The sequence below is a fragment of the Phocoena sinus genome, chromosome 12 (genome assembly GCF_008692025.1).
Source record: "Phocoena sinus isolate mPhoSin1 chromosome 12, mPhoSin1.pri, whole genome shotgun sequence".
Taxonomy (NCBI): domain Eukaryota; kingdom Metazoa; phylum Chordata; class Mammalia; order Artiodactyla; family Phocoenidae; genus Phocoena; species Phocoena sinus.
This window is the reverse complement of record NC_045774.1, coordinates 12,730,296-12,752,683: the sequence shown is the minus strand read 5'-3', so window position 1 is coordinate 12,752,683 and position 22,388 is coordinate 12,730,296. Positions and strand designations below refer to the sequence as shown.

The 22,388-nt window shown below is 39.3% G+C and overlaps 1 protein-coding gene across 5 annotated transcripts in view; it reads left to right on the top strand.

Annotated features, from left to right (window-relative positions):
- OPRM1 (opioid receptor mu 1) overlaps positions 1-22,388 on the top strand; it is a 178,997-nt gene that overhangs the window by 29,958 nt on the left and 126,651 nt on the right. For 2 of the 5 annotated variants that reach the window (XM_032650845.1, XM_032650844.1), the window contains exons 2-3: positions 3,073-3,425; positions 4,341-4,861. In XM_032650845.1, coding sequence (XP_032506736.1) covers positions 3,073-3,425; positions 4,341-4,861 — 874 coding nt within the window. Of the gene's footprint in view, positions 1-3,072; positions 3,426-4,340; positions 4,862-6,511; positions 6,755-7,457; positions 7,567-10,106; positions 10,117-11,325; positions 11,336-22,388 lie in introns of those variants that run through there. The other 3 variants (XM_032650846.1, XM_032650843.1, XM_032650842.1) reach the window with 3 other exon arrangements.

Genomic DNA, 22,388 nt, shown 5'->3' with positions numbered 1-22,388 from the left:
GCCTAGAGGAAAAGATCTAATTCAGTGAGCATAGCAGGAACAGTCAATGTCATAAAGGTCCTGTAGTACAGGTGAGACACTCTGAGAACGTGTCACCTATCCCTCCCAGTTTGTTTTGCCCACTTTGCCACTAAACTCATCTATGACACAGTAAGAACTCATAGGTACAAAAGATGGAAAAAGGATTGTGTGTTGACATCCAGGAGTTCTACTCAGACCCACCCAGGTAAACTGAACCCAAAGGTAATCCTTCCTCCGGCTCACCTCTTCGGCATGCTTGCTAACTCTGGTTCGTGTACTCCTATAACTTATAGTGTGACTCTGATTGTTCCTGTAACTTTCCTGGAGCAATGTTCATCCCACCACATCAGAACAGAACAGAATGAAAAGCCCATGTTTGCTGGACAGCATGACCCCTTTTCTGGTCAGACTATCCCTTCAGATGGAAGGCTTTGGAGATATGCCAGAGGCAAGTGGAATTCCCAAACCTTTAGTCTTGTATAATTATTCTCCTCCACATATTTTGGAAACTGCTGAACCCTCTTTTATACGGTGCTGTGATTCAGAGGGTAAGTAATTGGGATATGAATACTGGCTATCTTTAGAGGAAAGGTCTTTGGATAAATGGAGAAAAACAGCATTATTCCTGTAAAATGCCAATTGACATAGCTTTTATAGATAAATATTCACTTTTCCTTTTGTGATGTGGAAACCTAACCTAATTTTGCTTCACAAGCATCTCATTCTAGGGGAGGAAAGGATTTTTTTTAATGAAACAATCATACATCCATAAGTACCTGGTGCTAAGAGCCTGAAGAAAATGTTAAAAGTATGATGAGTCACAAACTGACAGTAAAGAACCTGATTATTTGACATAAAACATTCTGCTAAAGATAAGATGTGAAATGTAAGGTCTGCTGGCTGGGAAGTGTCGAGTGTGCCTTTACATCATGCAGGCTTTAGGTATGGGTTTCTCTCTCACTCTCTCAGATCCACATGCTATGGGTTAAATCCATTTTCAGACAGGCTCTTCCAACAACTACATGCCTTGCATCCTCTCAGGTTTAATTATTTTAAAATAATATACTCTTTCCCCAGAAGTCCCCCCCAAATCTCACTGGCTCTAGTTGAAACATGAGACGATTGCTGGGCATTCACTTTAAATCTTCATGCCTTGGACTAGCAATGGAGCCCATCGCAAAGCACATGGACTGAGAATGGGAAATGAGTGGCTCCTTAGAGTGAAATTGAGGTCCCGTTACCAACAGCAGAGCAGATAGACGTGGAGTGTCAAATATATTTGACAATTTGACGATATATTTGCAAGATATTCTTCCACCATCAGATATAATTCATTAGTGTCTCGCCATACCTGTTTGTCTTCTACTTGGTAGTTCTAATTTCTGCGGCTTTGAGGACACATAACACGCCTAAATACTTAACCCAGAGACAGAAAAACATAGGTCCATGCAAATACTTGTACAAAACTGTTCATAACAGCTAATTAGTAATATCTAAAGAGTGGATGCCACCCAATTCCCATTAATAGGTGAATGGATAGACAAGTTATGGCATATCCATACAATGGAATACCACTGGACAATAAAAAAGAATGCATCATTGATGCATGCAACAATGTGAATAAATTTCAAAATAATTGTGCTGAGTGAAAGAAGCTAGACAAAAAAAGAGTACATATTGGGTGATTCTATTTACATAAAATGTCTAAAAAATGCAAACTAATCTATAATGACAGAAGGGAGATCAAGATCAGTAATTGCCTATAGGACAGTGGGAGTGGGGGTCAAGGCAGGGAGGGGCAAGATGGAAGGATTAGAGAGCTGCACAAGGAAGCATTGAGGGGGGAGTGATTGACATGTTCATCATCTTGATCAAGAGTTGGCATTTTTTGCTGTAAAGGGTCAGATAGTAAATATTTTAAGCTTTGCAAACCATATAGTCTCTTACTCAACTCTGCCATTGCATCATCAAAACAGTTATAGATAAGAATTAATTAAATGGGTGTGAGTGTGTACCAGTAGAACTGTTTACAAAATCAGGTGCAGTCTAATTGAGTGTGCAAGCCAATCCCTGCTCTTTGTTATGGTGATGGGTTCAGAAGTGTGTACATATAGCAAAACATCAAATTGTATACTTTTATTATATGCCTCCATAAAGTTATTAAATAATAAAAACAAGACAAACAACCTTAGCTTCCCCATCACAAAGTGGATAAAGTCTAATCTTCTTACCATGGTATACAAGTCCCTCTATGAACTGGCCTCTATATTCCTCCTCTATCAGATTCCTTGTCATTCCTTCTGGCATCTTTACTCTTTCAGTGCCAAACATACACATCATGCCATTTCACCTCTATGCCTTTGCTCGAGCTTTCTCTCTGTCTTGAATGACCTACTCCTACCAACTGTAAAATTAAACTTGCGCATGTACGCTCTCAAGATGCATTCCTTCTTTCCTTATGATACCCCTACTATTCCCTTTGCCTCATCTCTATGACTCCATAATAGCCTGTATATCTGTGTGTGTGTGCGTGTGTATGTGTATACACCTACATATACATACACTCTTGCACGATTACATTGCTCCATAATTTTAACTACATAGCTGAAATTTTTCTCATATATTTAGAATTAAAATGTATTATTACCCCATGTCTGGATACTTGACTGAGCACTCCCTGTGTCTATTACACCTATCACAGTGTCCGGCACATTTTTTAAAAGAGCAAATAAACCAATAAATCAGTATGGCAGCTGTTATTATAATGTTTTTACAGATAGTGAAACTGATAGGTAGAGAAGTTATATATATAGCCCATAGGCACATGGTTATAAATGGCCAATCTACTACTGTGAAAGAGTTCCTCTGTATCTAATCTCAAATGCTTCCCGCTAATCCTTGCCATTGTTTTTGCTTTGGTTTTCGGGGGGTTTGTTTTGTTCTGTTTTTTTGTTTTTTAGTTTTTGCTTTTTAATTGAAAGCTTAACTACATTTCACCCTGATGGTTTCATTTTTTTCTGGCGGTGCCACTGCTCTTCCTTCATCTCTTAGATACACCAAAATGAAGACTGCCACCAACATCTATATTTTCAACCTTGCTCTGGCAGATGCCCTAGCAACCAGTACCCTGCCCTTCCAGAGTGTCAATTACCTAATGGGAACATGGCCCTTTGGAACCATCCTCTGCAAGATTGTGATCTCCATAGATTACTATAATATGTTCACCAGCATATTCACCCTCTGCACCATGAGCATTGATCGCTACATCGCAGTCTGCCATCCCGTCAAGGCCCTGGATTTCCGCACTCCCCGCAATGCCAAGATCGTCAACATCTGCAACTGGATCCTCTCTTCAGCCATTGGTCTGCCTGTGATGTTCATGGCGACAACAAAGTACCGGCAAGGTGAGTATGGCTGCAGGCCTGAGGGATAGAGAGAATATAGATAGATATGTTGGTGAAGTCATAAGCCAAGTAGAAATTATGGAGTGGTCCCATGCTGCGGACAAATTGTAATTTTAATGATCCTTTTTAGCAAAATAGTTTTGAATATTTTGAAATAGGAATTTTCCCCTATAATTTTAAGTCCAGTAAACATTTGAAAGAGAAGATAAACCATAATCTATTGGTTCCTGATTTCTCTGCACTTACTTCACCAAAATGACGGGAAAATAAGAACACAGCTCTTTCAAGAGTAATTAGAGCTTAAACCCAAAGAACATTAAGTGGAGGCTTGTTTTAAAATCTCAGGTGGCTGCCTACATGACAAATTTATCTTTTTAGACTTCATTTCAGAATGATAAATCACCCATCAAAAAGTGGAGTTAAGGGAATCCCCTGGTGGTCCAGTGGTTAGGACTCAGCACTTTCACTGCGGTGGTGGCCGGGTTGGGGAACTAAGATCTCGCAAGCCACATGGGTGCCTCCCCCAAAAAAACCCAGAAAATGGAGTGAAGACATCCATTAGCTGGAAACTCCTATAGAATCTGGACAGTGATTATATTTTTATATCAACTTAGGCCCCATAGAGGATCTAGCTCACGGTGAGAGATTCATAATTGTTGACTGAATGAAAGCTTAACGTCATCAAAGTGGACAACCTAAATGACGTATCTGGAAAAAATAACTCTCCCTGAAAATCAAAAGAGAACTGAGTTTCTTCCATGATTTCTTTAAATCTTCCTTTTCTGGCCTGTGTAGTAACAGCCAGAAGTTAACCCAGGTCAAGGTGATAAATTAGAGAGCAAAATGGCAGCCGCAACACCTAATGACATCATTAAAAGTTGCTGCTAATTCTTCCTTATCATTCTTTTCTTCTAGGTTCCATAGATTGTACTCTAACATTTTCTCACCCAACCTGGTACTGGGAAAACCTGCTGAAGATCTGTGTTTTCATCTTTGCTTTCATCATGCCCGTCCTCGTCATTACGGTGTGTTACGGACTGATGATCTTACGCCTCAAGAGCGTCCGCGTGCTCTCTGGCTCCAAAGAAAAGGATCGGAACCTGCGAAGAATCACCAGGATGGTGCTGGTGGTTGTGGCTGTGTTCATTGTCTGCTGGACCCCCATTCACATTTACGTCATCGTCAAAGCCTTGATCACAATCCCAGAAACTACTTTCCAGACTGTTTCATGGCACTTCTGCATTGCTCTCGGTTACACAAACAGCTGCCTGAACCCAGTCCTTTATGCGTTTCTGGATGAAAACTTCAAACGATGCTTCAGAGAGTTCTGCATCCCAACGTCCTCCACCATTGAGCAGCAAAACTCCACTAGAATGCGTCAGAACACCAGAGACCTCCCCTCCACGGCCAACACAGTGGATAGGACTAACCATCAGGTAGGCAGCTTCTAGGATTGGGTGTACCTCCTGGGGATGACAGAAAAATTATAGAGCTTCTTAAAAGCCAAGCTTTGAATCCACTGGAAAAGGATTGAGGGGATTGAGGCTGCGCTCTATGTATTTTGTACATATGCATTCAGATATAGAGACATTCCAATCAGATATCATCAGATATCCATAAATCTACTAAAACTCTACTACCTTCACAGCCTTTGCTTCTATGCAAAATTAATGACTTCAGCATATTGTGGAAGTAATCTTAATCTAGAATTCTTCTCATTCCCCCCAATGTTAGGTGTTTCATGCATATCACTCCAATGTCCCTGTCACTTCTCAAAAGCCAGTCCTGCTCTGGATCTATGGTTACAGAGAAAGCACTTTGCCCACTGTAGTGATGGGTGACGATGTTCCCAGCAACTCACTGTCACACCAAAGGAGAAAAGAGGATTCAATGGCCCGTCCTTAACTTTGTTGAGTCACTGATTTATAAATTTTTAAACCTGAACTCTAGAGAAAACATCAAATTTATTACTTAATTATTAGAACTAAATTAGTTTTGCAACAGTCATCATACCAGTTGAGGTTAGTATAATGAGGAGTGACTATCTGTTGGAAGATATAGCCCTGTGCACAGAAGAGTACACATGGGAGCGTGCACAGAAGATGCAAGGTTTACACACAACAGAATAATCACATGAGACATCAAAAAGGAGGAAAGAGAAAAAAAAATCTGTCTCTAAGTTAATATTGCCTTGTTAAGCCACTGGTTTGGAAATTTTGGAGTCTGGCCTGTAAAGTAAATCAGTCACTGAATTATTAAAATTAACTTAAGTAAGTAAATTTCTGAATGATGGTGCCAGCATCCAAAAATCACAGCCTGTGTAATTTTATAACACAGAACTCAAATTCAAACTCCCTGTGAAAGTAAATCCTCATGTCAGAACCTTAGGTAAAGTTTCTAGGGTCAGGGAGCAGAACAGTGGGGACAGATGGCTCCCTAAAAATCATCAGGAAGTCAAGTCGCGGAGCCAGAGAGAGAGCCTGGTTCCCTTAGGATACAGCTGCTTCCTCTCTGCTTCCTGTTCCCCACTCCTCGCTGTCCCTTGTGATGGCCACTACTGCCACCCAACCCAGCCCAGGCTCACCCCTTCTAATTGACCACAGGACCAATGTAATATGGCCCAGAAGGATCTGCCATGGCGACATGAATCCTCATACTCTTGATATTAAATAATGTTAAAATGAACCCAGGAACTCGCAAGCCCTGGGGAGCATGAGGTAATGATGGCAGGCCTATTTCCAACCAAAGGGAAATTATTAGCTTATTATGTCTCACTTCTAATTCCATTTCGGAAACAAAAGCCAGAAAGAACAGGTTTTCTACTCTGCTTCTTTAATTTTTTTTTTTTTTTTTCACATCAAGACCTCTAAGCCTGCTCCTTTTACTAAGCAGCTCTCCTTCTCGGTGATTATGGAAATCTTGTGAATAACTTAAAGAGGGTAGGAATTTAAATAGATTTTTCTCTAACCTGAAGATAATACGTTAAAGAATGCAACTTAAAACCCTCGGTCCTAAACTAAGGTTAAAATATTTACCATTGGAGCAAAATGGTGGCCATTGTAAAGGATTCGTTCTCTCTCCTTAAGCACCTGTTTATACCCTCCCTCTCCTTTCAGGCACTTTGGGGAGTGGCTGCTGGTATTGTACCCTGTACCACTGCCGAGGTCTCTTGTCATATTTGATCCTCTCGGAACCCTTCGCCTGCCTTGCTTTCCTGGAAGTACAGCTCCCAGCTTGTCTGGTGGAGTGTTTTTCCTGAGTTCAGCATGAATGTCCTTCAGCTGCCCCGACACTGCCCTTGACTCCCCTCCAAATCCAGCAGTTTCACAGCCACATATGTGGTTCTTGCACAGCCAGAGAGAGGAGAAAGGAAGCTAACTGGGGAAGCTCTGGTCTAAGCAACTAAAAGGTTCGCTTTAAAAATACATCCAAATGGGGCTTATCTTCATTGCTGCCTCTGTGAAGCAGCATCAGTGTCAGATAATGGCAGAAACACATTAGCCCTGGAATTGGCTGCTTTCCCAAAACGCCCAACTGGGAGAGCTGGACACAGAAGTGTGGATGCCAGGAAGAGAGGAAAAGACACTCTGACATATTTGAAAATTAAGATAAATCAAATATCCCTTTCACTAATCTCCACTGAGGTGTCACCATTAGAATCAAGGCAGTTACACACAGACATCTGGAACAGTACATAGGTCTTTGGTGACCTTTTCACTAATATATCAAAATAATAAAATTATTTGGGGGAAAAATTGGAGACTTTACGGCTGTGTCTATAGGTCATTGATTCGTTTACAAATTCAGTATCTGACAGGGAGGTGTTGTTTTCTTTTTTTCTTTTTTTTTTAAGTCATGAACCGTCATGTTAGGAAACAAAGCTAATTGGATTTGCATTAACTGTTTAACTGCTGTCTGTACCATTGTAGATGTTTATGTCCTGCCTATCTATGTATTTGTATTTTCTCCAAGAAGCATGTTGTACTGTATGTGTCACACGTCAAGCACATTAGTCAACTTCATATTCTGCAGATCAGAGATCCAATATCAAACCTTCCCAGGGTGTCTGTATTCTGAAACTGTACACTGAGATCATGTCCATGCAACGCAAAGTCAAGTGGAGAGTTGGCAGTTATCAAGGTAATTTGATCATATAAGAAAATTATGTGCCCAAGATAAACTTTGAGTCATACTTACATAGCTAAGGGCTACTTGGTCAGCTTTTGCTGCATAACAAATCATTCCAAAATTTAATGGCTGAAAGGAACCATTTATTTGGTTTACAATTCTATAGATCAGTAATTTGGGCTGGGCTGGGCTGGGCTGGGCTAGACAGTTCTTCCAGTCTTAGCTGGGCTCACTCTGGTGAGCTGCTCTATCGGCTGTCAGCCAGCTGATCTAAGGTGACCATAGCAAGAATGGCTAGCTCCTCATGGATCCTCATCTTCCATCATCTGTGTTAGCCCAGGCTTGTTCTCATGGCCATCACAGGTTCTAGGTTCAAAGGGTGGGAAAACAGACTCCACCTATTGATGGAGCTGCAGTCACATTGCAAAGGGGTGTGGATGTAGGGAGGGAAGTCATTGTGGCCACTTTTGCTAACCATCTACAGTAGGCACATGGTGCATGGGACAAGTTAGCCTTAGCTCCCTGAGAGCACAAATTATATCTGTCTTGCTCCTTCTTGTATCTCCAGTATCTGCCTAGCACAGTAAAGTGTACTCCAAAAACATCTGTTGAATAAATAAATGATTGAATAAATATCTTTTGATATTTCAGGAGACCTGGAGGGGGTAGGAATGACCCCTTTCTTGCAACTGATTGACAAGCTAAAGGATTGTGTAATACCCTGACATTATTTCAGGCTTACCTTTCAGTAAAAAAAATATTCACAGGAGGGATTCTTCATTTTTTCTCTCCAGCCTTTAGTCCTCTGATCCAAAGTTACACTTTTCAAAAATTTTCTTACATTGGTGCTTGCCTTCTAATTTTATTTTTAATAAGTGTTATTGATAAGGAGGTCAAGAACCAGACTCAGTGCCCTAAAGAGCTCATACCCTGGCTCAATGTGGAAAAAAAAAAAAGATGGTCTCATATTCTTTTATGCATTCCAGGGTCCAACATACTGCTGCAGCTGTAGTGTTCCATGCCTGATTTATGTTCAGCTTGTTGTCTTTATGTCTTCTTGATCTTTGGTAGGTAGACTTAGGCAAAGGCATTCATTTTCCATCTGCTCTCAATGCAATTTAATTTCTTTGTACCCTGTTGTTGTCCTCATTGGATTCCACTTGGCTTCAAAACACTTCCATCATTTGCTCAAATCAGTCCAGGTCCAACTCAGACCTGAGATGCTGGCCTGCCTTCACTGCTTGGTTTCCACCCTGATCATGTTCTCTAATGTATTTTTACTTTTGACACCTAGATTATTTTTTAATGTATAACATTATATGGGGAAAGAAAACTCTGTTATGTCAGTTAGATTATTATTTAGAGTTTGCATTAACTATAACCATAATAATAATGCTATCTTTCCCTTATATGATAGCATGAAGATTAAAAAGTGCTTTTATCACATCAGCTTCCTATAATAACCCTAATGGGTAAACATGAAAAAAAAAATGTTCAGGGAGGTTAAATGATTATACAAGATCAAACCACCAGTAAGAGGCAGAACCCCGACAAATATCTAGACTTCTCATATTAATCCAAAACTTTTCTCTGCTATCCCACAAAACACCACTTTGCACTCGCATATTAGTATATGGTCTCAGGCAGAGGATATCAGGCTTTACAGTGAGCTCCAGAAAGTGTAACTTTTGAGGAACTCTAAGAAATCTGGTTCACTGAGTCAAAGTAGGGTCCAATAATCCGAATTTTGAACAAAACACTAAACTGAAAGCTGGTTTAAAAGGTAACTTCATCCAAACACTACCAAAGTTACTGTTTTGTCTAACCTGAGTAACCCATTCGGTCAAGCTGATTGATACAAATTTTTTTCACCAAATGAATCTTGTGTTTAGCAAAATAATGTAGTTATCTTGTGACAAAGCCTTAACTTTCTAATATATCAATCAGTGAGTCTTATAGAACAAAGTAATATAACAATGATAAAGCTAACATTATGGTACCTCCTGCTAACTCCACATCAATATGGCAAGCCCATTCCTAAACCCTTAGGTTACTATTTTTTAAGCAGCTTCTTGACATTTTGATCAAAGTAGCAGGTCAAGAAATGAGGAGATGCTTTGCATTTGCGTTAACTAAAAAACTATACTATCCCCAGCTAAACTAAAAGCAGAAGCCTAATTTGTCAAATCACTCTCAAAAGTTGGCTCTCGACTTTTTTACAAGACATCTGTGGAGAACCAATTTGAGAAGGAAAAGCATTTCAATTCCATGACAAAAGTCCCAAATGAGGATAGCTCACAAAATTACCAGGTTTGACCACATTAATGCATATTTTGTGAATGAGGCCAAAGTGGCTATTCTTTCAATTCTTTGGTTTAAAAAGAAAACAGTTCCAGTTAAGAGTGTGTGTGTGTGTGTGTGTGTGTGTGAGAGAGAGAGAGAGAGAGAGAGAGAGCATACACATGCATGATATAGGCGTGCTTCTATGCATGTGCAGCACTAGAGTATATCTAAGTTTAAAATGAATTATCCCTTTCATAAATATAGCAGAAGAGCTTAATATGTTTCTGTAAATTGGCTACAATCTGGGATGAGAAAATATTGTTTACTTGGAAATATGTTTATTGCCACAAAATATTTGATTATTGGTAATAACAGACCTAAATAGACATTTCTCCAAAGAAGACATACAGATGGCCAACAGGCACATGGAAAGATGCTCAATATCACTAACTATTAGAGAAATGCAAATTAAAACAACAATGAAGTATCATCTCATACAAGCCAGGATGACCATCATTAAAATGTCTACAGATAATAAATGCTGGAGAGGGTGTGGAAAAAAAGGAACCTTCCTGCACTGTTGGTGGGAATGTAAAATGGTGCAGCCACTATGGAGAACAGTATAGAGTTTCCTTAAAAAACTAAAAGTAGAGTTACCATATGATCCTGCAATCCCACTCCTGGGCATATATCCAGACAAAACTCTAATTCGAAAAGATACGTGCACCCCAATGTTCACTGCAACACTATTTACAACAGCCAAGACATGGAAGTAACCTAAATGTCCATGGACAGAGCAATGGATAAAGAAGATGTGGTACATACATACTATGGAATATTACTCAGCCAGAGAAAAGAATGAAATAACGCCATTTGCAGCATGGACCTAGAGATTACCATACTAAGTAAAGTCAGTCAGAAAGAGAAAGACAAATACCATGTGATATCACTTATGTGTGGAATCTAAAAATATGATACAAATGAATTTATTTCCAAAACAGAAACAGACTCAGACATAGAAAGCAAACTTATGGTTACCAAAGGGTTTAATGGGAGGGAGGAGATAAATTAGGAGTTTGGGATTAACATACATATGTTACTATACATAAAATAGGTAAACAAGAAGACCTATTGTATAGCACAGGAAACTATATTCAATATCCTGTAATAACCTATAATGGAAAAGAATTTGAAAAAGAATATATATATACATATAGCTGAATCACTTTGCTGCACACTTAAAACCAACACAAAATTGTAAATTAACTATACTTCAATTAAAAATGGTTTAATAAAGGAATTACAATATTTGCATTGAATAAATTTAGGTTTATGTAAAAAAAAGACTTTAGTAATAACATTTATTGACTGGTTTGTATCCAGTATATCTTATTTAATCATATGAGGTGTGGATTATCTCTGCAGTTGAGGAAACCAATGTTTAAGGAATTAACTAGCCTAAGGTCATAGATAAAGAGCAGTGGCTGAGGAATGAACCCAGTTGAATTTGATATTATAACCCAGACTTTTAATTAATGTGCCCTACTATCCCCCTAGTCTGGTTTTCACTACACTCAGTGGTGCCTCCTAGAACTAAATTTTAACATTTATATACTGACAGTTTGAATGCCATAAGGCCTTTATATGGGCTTGTTTAGATGTATTCTTAGTGTATTTGCATATCTGTATATAAAAGTAAACACTCACATAGATTAATGACTATCACGGGGAATTAGAAATCCAATAATGGGGATCATGGTTACCATTATATGAGCTCAAATTATTTGACTAAAATCTTTTGCTGTCAGTAAAGTCATATTGACTCTTACTGAATGATAGAATTTTCTTTTCCACGGTTAAAATTTTTGATTAACGTCAGAGAAGTTCATTTAATATTTTCATAAACTGACTTTTAGGATTGTGAGTCCAATCACATCTATCCTACTAGAGAAGGCAGCTTGGTGGGCTGGTGGTGCCAGAGGGACCAGGACAGGGAGTCAGTTGAATGTTCTAGTTGTCGTGCTGCCCCTGACCAGCATGTGATGGAGGAAACCCTTCAACTTGCAAGAACTCAGTCTTTTCAGCTATCACCTTGGTGGGCTGACCCAGAAGATTGTTTTGTACAGCAGAACAGTACAGTGGACACTGATATATGAATTAGCTAGAGTTCTTCCTGACGGAATACTATGAACTTTTAGGGAGGTTGAGTTTTAAAGATTGGATTAACTAATATAATTACTGCAGCATTTTCTTGTGCTTGTTTTTCCAATTAATGTAACTAACTGATAAAATATGGCAACACACTTTTCTTTAAAAAATTAACTCAAAATGATGTGTCATTAATTTGGCAACCTTAAGTGGTAAATTGCTATTTTATAAACATTTATCATGAAAAAGTCCTTACATTGAGATTTAGTGCATTGGAACATGTTGATCTTATTTTCTTTTTTTTAAACTTTTTATTTTATATTGGAGTATAGTTGATTAACAATGTTATGTTAGTTTCAGTTGTACAACAAAGTGATTCAGTTATACATATAAATGTATCTATTCTTTTTAGCTTTGGGAGTCAGCTATGAGAGGCAGATTCTTTTCTCTTTTAACTTTCTACAACACATGTATTCTTACTTCTACGTTTATGAATTTGAAATTCAGTTTTATAGTATTTTTTGCTTTTATATTTTTTTCCTCACTTCAAACAACGTTACCATTGGAATGAAGATGACCAACCACTAACTTTTGAATGTCATTCTGATGTGGTTATCTTTTGGTCAGTTGCAATAAATATTTACAAATCGCTACAATTTTTTTTAAATTATTTTGGGGGTGACGTTGTGAGAACTACAACTTTCTAGAATAAAATATGTCTTAATATTTCCTTTTTGATTATTATCACCCTGGAAATCAAGAACCTAGAGCCATAACTTTTGCCTGCCTTCTCCCTTTACACTCAAGAATTTCTTTCTTACATAGTAGAGTTCCTAGCTTTGAAATGAGTAGAAATTTTTCACGATGAAAAGAAATATTAGAACCGTATTGTCTACGATTTATACTTTTACTGCAATAAAATAACATATATATAAAATAAATAAAATACCATATAATATAACATACCAATACCAATAAAATACCATATAAATAGAATACTATATATATATATATATATACATACACACACACACACACACACACACACATATATATATATATACACACACACATATGGTGTGGGTAAGTGGAGGCTAGAAACAGGATTTATTCTGAGTGCTAAAAAATTGTAATAGTACTTTTCAAAACATGAATGGCATTCCTAATGCCAGCTTTCAAGACCCCATGTGAGTTTGGTCATCCCCATTGCCAATGATGTATGCAGAAGGAATGCATACCTGGCAATGTAAATATTAACCATACCTGGGTGAGAGATTAGTATGAATTTAATTTAGTGCTTGTTGCTTCACTGTGAATCAAAGGAAATGAACAACTTTTTCTTTCTATAACACCTGCCTTATTAGGAACACATGCAAATAACTAGCCTGATAAATTAGTTCCATGTAATTACAAATATCAAATAAATATAAGCTGAAAGTTTCACTATAATTTAAAATAATGGTCCCCTCGGTCCAAGAATGAGAATGAATATGTAGAAAAAGAATTCATGCTATTTGTCTGTATAGAATGCAGTATTTATTAGGAAGGAAGAAAGGAAGGGAGGGAGAGAAAAAAAGCTGACACAGAATATATTTTGTGTTGGAAATTAGTCACATTCTTCCTACTATTCTGTTTTCCAAATAGACAACAGAAATTCAGGGATACTGGAAATCTACAAAATCTATCAAGCCCTACTTATTTCCTTTTTTTTCTACGTACATTATCAAACCTTCATAAAGATTAAAAAATATTATATATAAATTATATATATGATCCAGAGTCCCATATGATATGTCTAAGTCCCTTAAAGCACAAGAAATGAATGAAATTTTTCTTGTGATAAAATAGGTACCTCTAAAACATCTGATATGAAAGCAAAAAAGTAAAGTCTATGGAAATTGACATTAATAAATAAGAATATCTTAAGAAAAGTCAAATTACTAAAAATAGACTTAACAATCAGAAAATTCAGTGAATAGTGGATGTGAAATAGAGTATGGCCATTCTATGTTTCACAATGCAATCACCAATTTAATCCATCCCATAATTTAACAACTTAGCAAAAATATCTCACTCTTGTTGTTCTTTCTTTTTCTCTGTCATGTCAGCTAACATGTTCTTATACTCAGAAATCCTCAAATATAGTTACATGTGAGCTCATTCAAATTCAAAACATCAACTTTTAAAAAGTGCTGTCTTCGAGATACTCTTTGGAAACAGACGAGATACATGCCACTCCTAGAACCTTAAAATGCTGCAGATAGAGGCTTGCAGAATGGCTAGTATGCCCTTTAACACCTGAAGATTTTTCTGGTTATTTCAGAAATTCAGTGGAACAAATAACCTTTCAAATGGCTACACTGCAAGTAAATATCAACATCTAAATCCCAATAATGCGATTGGATTTATCAAGAAGATGAAAAATATTCACAGTTCTTAGAATATTGGAACTGAAAAAGTATATAGAGCATCTAATCCAAACCTCCTGACGTTATAAATGGGGAAATTGTAGGCCAGACATGTATTTTTTATTGTATGCTTTTTTCCAAATATAAAATATGTAATTGTGAGAGTCTTTTCAAATACCTAGTTTCCAAATAGAGTTTTTAAAAATTGTGACTAAAGAAAAAGATAGATAATTATATTTTATGTAAACTCTACTATGTGTAAATTTAATTTAAAATACCAGCAGATAAAGGGAAACTTCATAATTAAATAAGAATAGCAAATATAATATAAAATCTTAAAAATTTAGATGGCTCATTTATTTGGTCAGATCCTACCACTGACCAGCTGAATTTCCCTGTGGAATTTCCTGAAACTGTCTATATTTCAGTGTCCTTATATGTAAGAATGGTCGTAACTATAGTGTCTAACAGTTATTTTGATGCGATTGTGATGCGTAATTATCCATGTAAAATACTATAGCACAGTGCCAGGAAACTGGCTAATAATACTAGTGTAAGCCACTTAGTGAGGCTTTACTGTTTTCACCTCCTCTATTCTCTTTCCCCCAAGAAGTTGAATCATAGCTCTTGTAATGAAAAGTTTAAAGGAATGAACTAATGCTGCTGAAAGGGAGCTATCCCAACTATCCCAAGTTGGTCTATCCCAACATTTCTCAACCTTGGCTCTAGTGACATTTTGGGTCAGATAATTCTCTGTTGTGAGGGGATGCACATGGCAGGATGTTTAGCAGCATCCCTGTCTTCTACCCACTAGATGCCAGTATCACCCACCCATCCCCAGTTGTGACAGCCAAAATGTCTCCAGACATTGCCCCCCCAAGAAAAACAATCAGTTGAAAACCATTAGCTTAAATATCAGTTGAGAACCACTGATCTAAGCTGACCAATGATGTTTAATAGATGAAGAAACATCAAGGTCCAAATTAGTCATGTCCTTAAAGCACCACCTGAGAGTTGGAACTAGACCCCAGGTACTCTGACTTTGGACTAGATCTCTTCTGAAATATCACATTGATTTCTCAAATAAAGCTTTAGTCTGCACTGCTAACCAGTTGCAAAGAATAAGACTCAGTATTAATGGAAGACAAGAGGAAAGCAAAATTCTTCAACCCTGATTATATTTCAAGCTTCTCTTTCAGAGAAACGATATTCAGCCTGAAACATTATTAAGAAAGAACTGAAGACCAGTAAAGGTGAAGATAGTGTTAGAGAACATTCAGAAATGAGGTCGAATCTCTTGGAGATCTTAAAACACTAAGAGAACTTGTAAATGAAACACAATTAATGAAACACAAATCATAACTTCAAAGGCAAAGGAGTTATGAAAACTACAAAGACCATGTAGCTTTGCGTTAATTGTTTTTAGAACCTAGATCAGATTATTAAAGTGTATTTTGAGAGCACTTAGAAAGGAAGCAGTAACCTCTAGGAGGTGAGATAAGTTCTCAAGAATTAGTTACAAGACAAATTTTATTTTCTTAGAGGACAGAGAAATCAGGTACCCCAGTATCAATAGTGTTTTTAACAAGAGATTTGACAAGCTCTTGTTAATTTCTACACTTCTATCCTATATTGAATTATGATCTGAACATAATGGTACAGCTTTGATTCCCACCTGAGGGGTCCCAGTCAATGGAGAAATGCTCAATAACCTATGATCGGGTAAGGAGTCAAACGTTACTAGAAGAGTGAGAAAAAAACTAAAACTATAGTAGTTACTAGAAGAAAACTTTAGTCCAAAAATCCAATTATAGAAAGCTAGAATGTGAGTGATAACAGATGTGAAAAAAGTCATAAAGATTTTATTTCATGAACCAACAATATGATATAGGCCATATCAACTCTTGCAATTATAGATAATCACATCAATAGAATTTTGGTTTCTAGAACCAAAGAAATATTAGCCTCACTCTAATAGACAACACACTTCAGGAATGAAATAAGCAAAATAGATTGTGTTCAGAGGTGAACAACCAAGAAGGCAAAAGGAGTTAAAATTCCTTAATATGACAAATGGTTGAAATAAGTGCCCAGGATTACCTGGGAAATAGAAGGCTCAAACAGCACAAGATAGTTATCTTCATATAGTTAAAGGGGTGTGAGCAGGGAATTGGACTTACCAATATGACTCCAATAATTAAAGCCAACAGGTGGAAGCTACAGGGAAAGGGATTGCAATACAACCAAAGAAAGGCTTTTCTAAGCTTTGAGACACTAGGATTCCCTTGTCACTGGAAGTCTTGAATGTCCAAACATCAGCATTTTGCCTACATAAAAGGGGATGTTACAAGAACTCAAGCGTTAAGATTTGATGTTTAGGGAATCAGAACAAATGACTCTTTCATAAGTTTTTTACAAGTTCTACTGAGTTCCTATAGAAAGTGCTAATATGTGGTCCATTAAAAAATAGCTTTTAGACAAATGTTCGGAAATGTTGCATATCTTATTTTGGTCATGGGGACTGATACTTGGATTAGCATTTTAAAGGCTTTGAAAAGCCCTATTGTATTTGTGTGTGTGTGTGCGTGTCTGTGTGTGTGTGTGTATGTGCTGCATTTAGTCCTGTATATATACTTGCATCTAGTCCTTTAAGCTAAAGTTCTCAAATTTATCTGAGCACCGTCTCAGTTTTTCAAGAGACACGTTGTAACATCTCACAGAATGGTTTCCGCTAAGCATTTCAAAAAGCCCACTGTAGATCATTAGTCCCAGTTATGGACAAAGCTGTTCCAAATCCAATGCTTTACTAGAATAAATGGCAATGTCCCATAATTTCAGGCATTAACCAGGGTTCTAAAATTGATTATCAATCTCTTTTTCTCACTCATTCAAAATATATGGTCTAAATAAAAACAAGGTATTGAAACTTCATATATCTGAAAATAGAACAGGTTGTGTTTTGTTTGGGTTTTCACTTTTGTTTGGCTTTGTTTTGAAGCCTGTCACTTTCTGGTTACAATCCTAAAGGAGGAAATCTTTTAAAAGTGATCAATTGTCAACTGTGAGAAGCGTGCCAAAGGTTAACTAATTACAATCTTTCTTGTGGAAGAATGCAAGATAGAAGCCAAGCCACCTGGGTGCTGGTGCCAGGCTGCTGATAACCAGCTGTGTGGACTTGACATCCCGTGCTAATGGCTGCCAAGGGGATCTCTTCATAAGCAGGACTTTCCCAGCTTCTGTCGACGGCCAGTGAATTAGGGCTCATCTCTGGGCTTGATTAATTACCCCTATTCAGAGTCTGGGGGCTAGCTTCTCGTAGTAAACAACAAAAGTAACCACCAAAGCTTCCTTTTGTGAAAGAACTTATTATATTGAACAAAAAATTCATATTAAAAGCAGAAGGAGGGCTTCCCTGGTGGCGCAGTGGTTGGGAGTCCGCCTGCCGATGCAGGGGACACAGGTTCGTGCCCCGGTCCGCGAAGATCCCACATGCCGCGGAGCGGCTGGGCCCGTGAGCCATGGCCGCTGAGACTGCGCGTCCGGAGCCTGTGCTCCGCAACGGGAGAGGCCACAGCAGTGAGAGGCCCGCGTAATGCAAAAAAAAAAAAAAAAAAGCAGAAGGAAGCATATGGCATATTGAGTCTGGATCCTTTGAACTACCAGATTATTCCACCTCTCCTTGAATTCTCCCTCACTGAAGTGTGACCCCTTGTTATACTCTAGATCCCAATATGTTTGATTCTGGCAATGGAACTTGGAAGAAGGGATGAGTTCTCCATTATTTAGGTCAATGGAGATCTTTACCTATGAGTCATCCACTCCCAAAGTTTTTTTGTGTGGCTCTGTTATTATGGCTTCTGTAATGAATGGGAATTTGAAGTCTATTACTGGCTGAAACACTAATCGGCTTCAGAAGTACCCAAGTCTGGTACCGGCTTCACCTGTGACTTTGGATGGCATCACAAATAGGACAGAGAAAATGGAAGTGGGAGAGAGTGCTGCAAAGAGCAAACCTAAAAATATTAAACGGGCTTTTCTCAACGGATACTCTTGGGCCTGTCACTTCCCCACTCAAGACCTCTATTTCCTCCCATAGATTAATGAAATTGGAAAAAGCAATCTTTTAAACTCCTTCGAGGGATAGGAATCACATGTCAATCATTGTATGGATAGAGATTAAAAGTGCTTTAAATAAGCTTCAGTTTGAACCTTAAAGCTTTTCAAAACTTTATTTTTCAAAATAGGCTAAAAAATAGCCCAAGGGGATTTACTAGTTGACTTTCTGGAAAAAATAACAGTTTAAGAAGCTCTTGAAAAAATTGGAAAGCTGATGGTAGATGAAAATATTTTATCTATGTCAAATGTTAAATTTACTGAATCTATAATGGTACTGTGGTACTGTCAGGAAAGAAGCCCGGTCTTAGAAAATGGCAGGGAGTAGCAAGTTTCCAAAAGAGTTATCTCAGCAACTAAGCAGTTCAGCTTGTTATGACTCTCTGGTTGCCAAAAATAGACGACGTGACCCAGTGGTTCCGAGAAAACAGTTTACTCCTCACAGCACAGCAAACAGCAGGAGCATCAACACAGGAGTGCTTGTCCCCTTGGGGGACGTGCCCCCACGTCCCATGGAGTGACACAGTAGACCCTGATCGTCACTATGCACACAGTTGATTGCACCACACCTGACAAGCCCAGAGCTAGTGCTTCACCACCTTTTGTAGCAAGCAGTAAACAAAGCAATCTTCCTCCTGTAAGAGCAAGGAATCTCAAATTGGTCCTACTGTGGTCCTTATGTGGTTTGGCAGTGAAGGGTCTTACTTGACTATGTGGCTATAGAGAGTACTTGGAGTCAGAAGATAGTAAGGCCTTGCAGCTCAGCTCCGTCAGCAAGAATGTACAGGGATGCCTGATGAGCTGCCTCCCACAGCAATGCACCTGTCAGCTCCACTTATTCTTGGCTCAATTCAGTTTTCCTAGGATTGTGCCACCCCATCAGCAATTCGGATTAGACATACGGATAGAGGCTAGGACCAGATCTGTCTCGTTTATCTCAATAAATACGTGATTAGGGTTATTGTCCGTAGGATCCCTATCCACAGGATCAGGTCAACCTGCACTTTCGACCTCAGCCATGTACTCCCAGACCACAGACTGCATTGATTAAGTCCCGGAGAGGGCTAACAGGTCTCCCTGCCGATACTCACGTAGCTTCTTTCTCGTGATGTGCTTGGATTGCACGACAATATTGTTATTGATAGCGCGGATGCCGACACAACAGGCGTGGTTGGCAACCATGCTTACCGGAATGTAGTCCAAGGCCAACCAGTGACTCATTTACAGTCAGGGAGTTTAGCCTGGCCTGTTGATTTCCTATGGCATATTCCACCTCATTGGCTATGGTAGCTAAAGTCAAGGGTGAGTGCCTGGCCTACCTCTAGAAAGTGGACTCCGATACCAGGGAACAATACTCACAGTACTGTATGGCACAGGGATTCATGTATCCTTTGGGTAGCACAGTCTTCTTTATTTGAGGGCCTAGCGAAAGGAATGTGATCCAAGGAGTGGTGTCATTGCCAATAATTGCGGGGGGTCAAAGAGGCACTAAGCCTCCCGTCCCCACGCCTAGTAGAGAGGTATCCTGTAGCACTCTCTCTCCCGTGTAACGAACATATAACTGAAGGGGGCAGGTTATTCCAATTCTAGATTTGTCGCTGAACGTGATTTGGATGCCAATTACATTGATCTGGATAATCCATAGGAGCAGGGTCACCAGATAGTTGTGGCCTTGATAGCCACATATGGCATGACCCAAGGGCACTCAGGTATCAGGAGAAGCTTATGAATTGGTATGAGCTTAAGTGAAACAAGATTGCCTCTATCTGTGTGTGTTTGTACACGTACAAGGTTTTCACATTTAGGAGCTGCATAAGGCATAGCGCAAGACCAGCCAAACCCACATGAGTTCCTCTGACCTCACAGCACACCGACAGGGGCGATAAACCCCGCAGAAGGTCAGTTCGGCAATCAGAGCTGTTTCGTGTCCAGTGGACCGTGTGATTGCTTTGCCAGTCTGCGGGGCTGGAATCTGGAGACAGAGAGAGCATTAATCATTTCCCCCTCCCAGCAACACCAAAGCCTAAGATATTCCTGCCGCAGCTGAAGTGGGGAATGGTGCCAGGAAGACTCCTAGGGATACCCCTCATGGAGGCTGCCTCCTCTTACAGAAATCTGTGGTTCAAAAAGCTCCGGGGCTGGGCTGCTCTTGCAGTGCCTCCAGTGCCGCCTGCTGCTTAGGTCCTCAGCCAAATTTGACAGATTATCTGATGAACCTGCAGACAACTAAATGCGTACATAGACAAGGCACACATTGTCTCCAATAGCTAGACAGTGGAATGAAGTGCTGAGCTATGTTTCTGGTAATGGAGAGTCACAGTGCAAATTTCTTTATTGCCCCTGGAAGCCACTTTCGAGTCATAGCCCACCCAAGGTTTTGACAGCCGAGGTGCTTCATTCACCCTCTAAGAGCATAACCTTCCTCACTCCTTCGTCAGCTCTGGGTCTAACAGTTGCTCCGTCTGTTGATTGAAATGCCCCTGGGCTGGCTTCCTTTCCCTCTCACTAAGGGTCTGTAAGTTGGTGTTCACTGTAGGGACATATCGACCTCCGGATGTTCCTGGTTGTGACTTAAGACTGAATGCATTTGTGCTTTCCTCCGTGGCGGGGCCTAGGGGGTTCTCCTAGTCCCCTGGTCCACAGGAGAGCAAGCAGCAACCGTGGCACCACTTGGGAAGCTGCTTAGATTTCTTTCCCGCACCACTCAGCCTCCATCCATCAACTCAACTCATGTTTAACAACAGGTAGGACAGGGTGGACCATTCACTCCCTGTCTCTGCACCACATGGGCCAGAACGTTTGCCACTAGCTCCCAAGGAGTTTCTTCACCTCCTCAAGTCTCATCCATGAGCCCTTGTCTTTTCTCTTTCAATAAGTCGTCATCCATCTTGACACACTGTTGTACAGTTTGGGAAGAATCTCATCCTCTTAGAAGATGACAAGAAGTAACGAGACTCCAAAGGAGATGACTGAGCAGGCAAACAGGCTCTCTTGCCCCAAGTCCATAGGGGCCCGAAGTAGATAAAAATACTTAGGTTATTAGAGCACAGTGAGCTGTAGAAGCTTTAGCTTGGTAGATTCTCCCTGCTCCCAAGTCCCACGGGGTGATGCGATGGGACCAGATGGTGGCTGCACACACAGTGGGTTGAGTCACAGTCAAGGAACCCATAGCTAAAATCTCAGTCCCTTTGGCAGCAAGCAATAAACCAACCTCCCAGGAGAAAGCAGTCCACAGTAATCAATGCTGCGGTCACCTTGACCTACTTAACCGCCTAAGTTACCACTGTGGGAACCGTTCAGGGTCAGAGATTGGTTAGCCTTACACTTTGGCACGATCAGCAAGGATGAGCAGGGACATCCAGGGCTCATACTGCCTCTTCCACAGTGATCACATAGTGATCACTCTATTCTCTATTCTTAGGAAATATATATCAAAATATTGAGGGATCAGTTTAGCACCAAATGGTTCCATAAGATTGTGTGTGTGTGTGTGTTTGTGTGTCTTTGTTTCTGTTTGGAAGGAGAAAAAAAGAAGAGAAAGCAAATGGTATAGTGAAAGGGGTACAATCTTAACAGTAGGTGAATCTGGGTAAAGGGTACACATGTGTTCTTTGTACCGTTCTAATTCTTACACTTTTCCTGAAGTTTGAAAGTTACCAAAATAAAGTTAAAGGAAAACAATTCTCATCCCTTTACACTTACTATACAAACACCTCCTTTCTTCTCAACAAAAATGTTAAAAACCAGGACACAGCAATTATCTGTTAATTATAAAACTTGTTTCATGTTCATAATCCTCCTCCCTTATTTGAAAATATCAAGCCATAATTTTGCGTGTGAACAAATGTCCCATTTTTGCTCAACAGATACGCTAGCTTTACAG